The sequence below is a fragment of the Passer montanus genome, unplaced genomic scaffold (assembly GCF_014805655.1).
Source record: "Passer montanus isolate IOZ18808 unplaced genomic scaffold, ASM1480565v1 scaffold19, whole genome shotgun sequence".
Lineage (NCBI taxonomy): Eukaryota > Metazoa > Chordata > Aves > Passeriformes > Passeridae > Passer > Passer montanus.
This window is the reverse complement of record NW_024366480.1, coordinates 11,112,705-11,118,704: the sequence shown is the minus strand read 5'-3', so window position 1 is coordinate 11,118,704 and position 6,000 is coordinate 11,112,705. Positions and strand designations below refer to the sequence as shown.

At 50.3% G+C, this 6,000-nt stretch overlaps 1 protein-coding gene across 12 annotated transcripts in view; it reads left to right on the top strand.

Annotated features, from left to right (window-relative positions):
- Positions 1 to 4,137: 4,137 nt before the first annotated feature.
- Positions 4,138 to 6,000, top strand: part of PTPRM (protein tyrosine phosphatase receptor type M) — a 444,086-nt gene continuing 442,223 nt past the window's right edge. For all 12 annotated transcript variants that reach the window (XM_039706015.1, XM_039706013.1, XM_039706011.1 and 9 more), the window contains exon 1: positions 4,138 to 4,611. In XM_039706015.1, the coding sequence (XP_039561949.1) occupies positions 4,539 to 4,611 (73 nt within the window). In that variant the 5' untranslated portion in view covers positions 4,138 to 4,538. The remainder of the gene's footprint in view (positions 4,612 to 6,000) is intronic.

The window sequence follows — 6,000 nt, the reverse complement described above, 5'->3', positions numbered from 1 at the left end:
AGTGAAAAGGTAAAGAGCATCAGTAAAACTCTGGGTGAGAAGATAAAGCTACCTAAAGATAAGTGAATATTAGCTGCTCTGTATTTAAGAAAAAGCCCCAAATGGAAGAAGAAGAAATTTTTGGCACATTTTTCCTTGACCTACAGAGATGATGTTATTTTTGAGTAGTTCTTCTCACCAAGGATTGCCTCTGGAATTTCGCTGAGCAGAAAAGTAGCTTTGATAAAACTAGAGAATTGGAATCATTGCCTGTCTTTTTTCTAACAAAGCAAATCATACTTTCACTCACTAACTGTACTTAAATAAGAAAATGTGCCCCTGTCCCAGGAAGAAAATTACTTTTTCATTATATTTAAACAGCAGCGTTATTGAAAGATTTGTGAAGCTTGTCTGTCTGAGCTTTAAAACAAGATGGAGAGAGCTAGTGAAAATCACTCTTGTCTAACTACTTGATAGTGCAAAAAATAGCTTTGAGCTGTGAGAGTGATGTTATCTGCTACTGAACCAAAAGATCAGGTGACAGCTGTGTAGCCCACATTCTTGGCCACTTAATCAGCATTGTCACGGGTCAAAAAATGGCAGGGTGCTTGGGCCTTCTTCCAATATTTGAATATGAGTCTTTGCTTTTCTATTTCTGCTGTAACATGAGCAAGAGAGCGTTCCTGCTTTGTATCATTATAGGAAGGGTGACTTCATGCTACAGATTATGCAGGGTGGCCTTGATGTCTTAGAGAATTCGAGATATGTTTACTTGTTCTTGCACCAGTAATACAGAATGAAAAGCACTGCAAATATCACTAGCATCTTAAAGGTAGCAGCTAAATAGACAAACACAATCTATATATCTAATTGTTAAGTGTAGATGTATGCCTGTCCAAAGGATTCTTCATTACATAGGTCAAGCAGACCTGCTTCCACATTATGATAAGTATTTGGAACTCTCTAACCAGTTAATACAGTTCTTGTTCAGTTTGAAACTTTCATGAATCAGTTGCCAGAAGTAACTCAGAGATCTGAAATATGGGAAAAGGTTCTGCAAGAGAATGATTAGCAAATAGAGGGCAGGTCTGCCAGTGAAGTTTCTGTTATAAACAGTGTAATCACAGTTCTGTAATAAAAAGTGTAATCACAGTTTATGATCAGGTTGTTTAATTTTCCCTCAGTGGGATGTATACAAATTTCATATTTAAAAATAAAACAAAATCTTTGCAATGAAGGCTGGTTATGTGCATTTTTTATTGATGTAAATTAAAATCTAGAAATCAGTTAGTTACAATTATTTCTAGATTTTCTCCTTATTCTACATGTTTTACTGTCTCAAATTCTTTGACTCCTTTCAGCAGGAATAATTTTATTTCAGATAACTGGGAACGCCTGTGTTCCTCAGCTGGAGTATGTCTATGTAGGGAACTGGAAACAGCTATGTCTTTAAGGTGATCCAGTTCAAGAACAGATGCAAGGTATCTAAACTATCTATTTGTCAGTGAAAAACAAAGTACTTTTTTTTTTTTTTCCTCATGCAGATGCTTCCAATCCCCTCTCCAGCCACAGCTTAGCCTCTAATGAACTTTCTTGAATGCATTCCTGGAACCAAACCACCAGTGAACCTGTGGGTTTTGTCTAGTCTTTTCCTGATGCTCCAGTTCTTTTTGTACAGCTTCTGGATGGTTTTCATGCACGCTCCAGTACTGAACACAGCGCAACACAGCTCACAATTCCTGATCAGCCACGCATGACCTGTGTTTTCTATTGTTCTTGTTGGTTTAGCAATTCCCTGGAGCTCAAGTGTTTCTTAGATTTGCTGTAATTAAAGCAGACCGGTTGTCTTTGAAGGTCAAGCACTTTGCCTCACTCCCAGTGTGACTGTGACCAAACACGCTTATAATGCTCTTCTGTAATCCTCAAAACTCAGCAACTTTCTATCCCATCTTCTCTAAACTAACATCAGATAGCTGTGGATATAGGCATGGATTTTTCCAATTCCCTGTAACAAAGACAGCGTGGAGAGCTACTGTTATATGTCTGAACACCATACTTCACAGCTGATCAGAGATATGATTTCATGTGCATCTGGACATTCAGAACTGAGAGAGGTCATCATTAGCATAAACATTGGCGTAACTGCTCATTTCTAGATTTTTAGTGGCAGATCTACCAGAAGACAAATGTTAATTTCGTTGCAAGTTAAATTAAATATGACACTTCCTGGGTTTTTTAAAGTTTTGTGGTACAGAGGTACACTTTCTAGACCAGCTATACTTTCTAATTTTTGGAAGCTGTAACTGCAGCTTTTAAAGAAAATAGAAATTAACTCCATTATGTAACCATGAAAAAAAAAATTAAAAAATTATTGTAAAACATCCATAGATTGCTAAGGCTTTAGGGAATAAAGGTAATGTCTTTTTTTTTGGGGGGGGGGGGCGGGAGATGACTGAAGTTCTAGGCAAACAACAAACTAAGGGAATACTTGCTATTGCAAAGAAGAAGTCTGACGTCAGGAAACACAACAATTAATGCTGTTCTGCCCCCTTGCGTTAACTTTGGAGGCAGCTGCCGTAGCCCCACACATCCCGAAGTTCCTGTCCCTTGGCGAAGGCTGCGTCAAGTCGCAGATGCACTGCCCAAAGCACAGCAGAGTCCCGAAAACAGCATGGCTGGGCGGCCACTGGAAATGATACAGCGGTGTGCCTAAGCTCGGACTTCATGTGTTGCATGTAGAAACAGTTCAGAATACGCACACATCAGTAAATATGCTGGAGCTCGCCCGGCCGTGCGGGGGATGGGTACAGAGAGTTTGGAGTTCAATGGAAGCGGCAGGGAAGCCGGCTAACTACATGGAAGAGCAGCACGGAAAACAGAGGACCTGTGCTGGAGAAAAATCAGAACCTAGAACCCGAGCTCAAGCTCTTAAAACCTGCATTATCTAAATTCTTGCGTTTATCGTTTTAGTAACCCACACGGAATAAACAAGGCATTAAAATTGGCCACGGTTGCGCTTGAAAGGAAAATCTCTCTTTGAAAGCGAGAACCAACAAAAATATTTCAACCTCTAGAACTCCACTTTAGTTTTAGAACTGTTTTAAGACCAGCAAACACATCCTTGCAGTGCCATGGGCACCGGGAGCCGGAGCCCAGCGGGAAGACGGCTGTCATGCAGCCGTATTTCATACGTGACGCGGAGATAAATGCCACGAGTCACACGCTGCAAATGACGAGAGATAATTGCCATTTTAATGTGATTTTATTTCCATCACTCCCTCTCTAACCCTGCTAATTCCTGACGTTATCCTTCACTCGCAGGACTAAGAGCTGCGCCCGTGTCTTGAACCGGGGGCCGGGCTGGGCGCTCTCCAGAGATCCCTTCCCGAAAAGCTCCGGAGGGGCCAAGGGTAGCTCCTACCCAGGGCTAGGCAAGGAGATTAAGTTTTATGAGCAGCACGCCAATACGAAGCAATTAATGTACACGACAGTGCCGCTCCTCGCCAGCCCGGAGAACCCATTTACATCTCAATCTCCTCTCGGTATCAACCTCTCGCCGAGCGGGCAGGGCTCTCACGCCTGCGGTTCCCGCGGAAGGCTGAGCGGTGGCCTCCAACTAGTTCTTCCGACAGGCTCCAGACCGCCTGTACAAACAAACCGAAGCGCTTATGGAAAGCCGGCGCTCTCCCCCTCTCCTGCGCTTCCCCTTCCCTGTCCCGGTGCTCGGAGCAGCGCCAGAGCGGCGGGGCGGGGGCGGGACCGCTCCCCCGGGCCCGGACCGCTCGCTCCCGCGGGGCCCCGTCGCGGCGGGCAGGGACCCGCGGCGGCCGCAACTTCAGCGCCTGCGGCTCTGGCCGGGGCCGGCCCGCGGCAAAGTTACCGAGACGCCTGGCTGAGATTTTTTTCTTTTTTTTTTTTTGTTCCTTCTTCTCTTCCCCCCCGCGCTGTCCGCGAACTTTGACATCGTCCTGCCCGGCACGGAGCCAGCACCTCCTCAGCCGAGTCGCGCTCGGGGCACCGGGGCGGGAAAGAGAACCAAGAGCTTCGCCCCCGCAGGCGGCGGCCGCCCCCGAGCTGCTGTCGGCGGCGGGGCCCGGCCGCCTCGCCCTCTAGCGGGGGAGAGCGGCGGCGCCGGCGGCTGGGCGTGACTTTCCCCGCTCCCTTCAGCCCGCCCGCCCGCCGGGGGGGACCGCGAGTCAGTCAGGGAGCCGAGCTGAGCCGGGACTAGCGGCGGCGCCGGCCGAGGAGGCTCCGCGATTAAGGGTGCCCCCCCGGGCACCGGGGGAGGCGAGCGGCGCCCGCACGGCTCCCGGGGCAGCGGCGCGGCCGGAGGAAGGCAGACGGGTGGGCGGCCGCCGGCCACTTCGCACCCTCTTCGTTGCCCTTAAGAACGGAGAGAGGGCGAGGAGGGAAGAACACCCCGTGGGGCACCAAGTGCGGGACTCCGGCTGCCCCCTCCTCGCCTGCCCCACCGGACTGGAGGGGGGCGAGAGGGGCGCCTCCTACTTTGGCAAACACTTTGGCACTTTGCTGGATTCGGAGCAGGAAGGGCTGGAAATATGGGGAAAGTTGGAACTTGCCTGGTTACTTTGGCCGGACTTTTGCTGGCAGCGGGAGCGCAGACGTTCACAGGTAAGGAGTCGGCTCGCCAGCCCGGGGCCGGGCAGCCTTCCCGGGGGCCGGGCGGCGGAGGGGCAGGGGGGAGCGCGGGCATCGGAGGTGGTGGGGGTTTAGTTTGGGGTTTGGGGTTGGGTGTTTTTTTTCTGTATCTTTTTTCTTTTTTTTTCTTCTTTTTTGTTGCCATCCCCATCCCCCTGACGGGTCTGACACTTGGGAACCGCTGCGTCGATGGGGTGGAAAAAGTGTCCCGAGGAGGCAGCAGTGCCGGGATGCCGCTCCCTGAGCCCCGATGGAAGGTGGGGCTCGGGCAGCCCTACGGCAAGGCTGGAGGGACGGGCGGGACTCGGGCTCGCTCCGGCGTTTTTCCGCCCCTGACTTCCCGAAAGTTTCCCGCTGCCCCGGCATGGAGGCGGAGGGGCGAGGTGAGCCGGTCCCCGGCGCTCCGCCCGCCGCCGCGGCTGGCAGCGGGGCAGGAGGGCTTGCGGGGCTCCCCGGAGGGGCCGGGGGGGGCCCGCGGCTCTGCCCGCCCGCCGGTGCCTGGGCACCGGCCCCCGCCGCTCCCCGCCCTCGGCGCTGCCCGGAGGTGCGGCTGTGAGATACAGAGCTGGGGGAAAGCCGGGGAAAAGCCCCGGCCCCGCGCTCTCTGCAGCCCCCAGAGCGGCACCTGGGAGGGCAGGGCAGAAACTGCCCAAGTCTGATGGGTGCCGGCATTCACAGCCGAGGGAATTCGCCCCGCGAAGTGCCCCGTCAGCGGCGGCGTTCCTCTGTGCCCCGAAGCCCCGGACCTGCGGATGGTTATTTTGGTCTCGAGTCCCCTGCCTGCACCCCTGTCGTATTTATATGTTGGAGAAACCCGTAATTTTAGACAGAAATTTGGATTGTGAAATAGTTGCGTGTGCTTCACTGCAAAGAGTAACTTCAGAATTCTTTCTGGTGTGTTTTGCTCCTAACATGAAGTTAGTGCAACTGAAAGCACGTTAAATTGAAGACATCTGGTCCTCAGTTCGTGCGAAGTGTGCTTTGATCTGGTGGGAAGCAATCCTTCTGATTCCTTGTTGCTCAGGCTGCAGAATAGTTTATATTTTGCACATTACGTGTTGCATCTATGGAGCACTGTAGCTAAACCAAGTTTTATGGCTGGGAGTTGGTGGTCTGCTATAGAACTTCTTAAAAAAATAAATTCTGGTTTTATGTTTGCTTCCAGGGATCTCTTGTATACGTAGCTGCATTTCCCCTAGCTTCTTGAGAGCATTTTTACTGTAGGTGAGACACAAGATCTCCGAGTAGAAAAACGTTGTGTTCCAAGGTGATATGGAGCAATTATGAAATATTTTCCAAATTCCTTTTAGAAGGAGGGTATGCTCTGCAGTGAATTATGAAACTGGACTCAGTTATATTAGC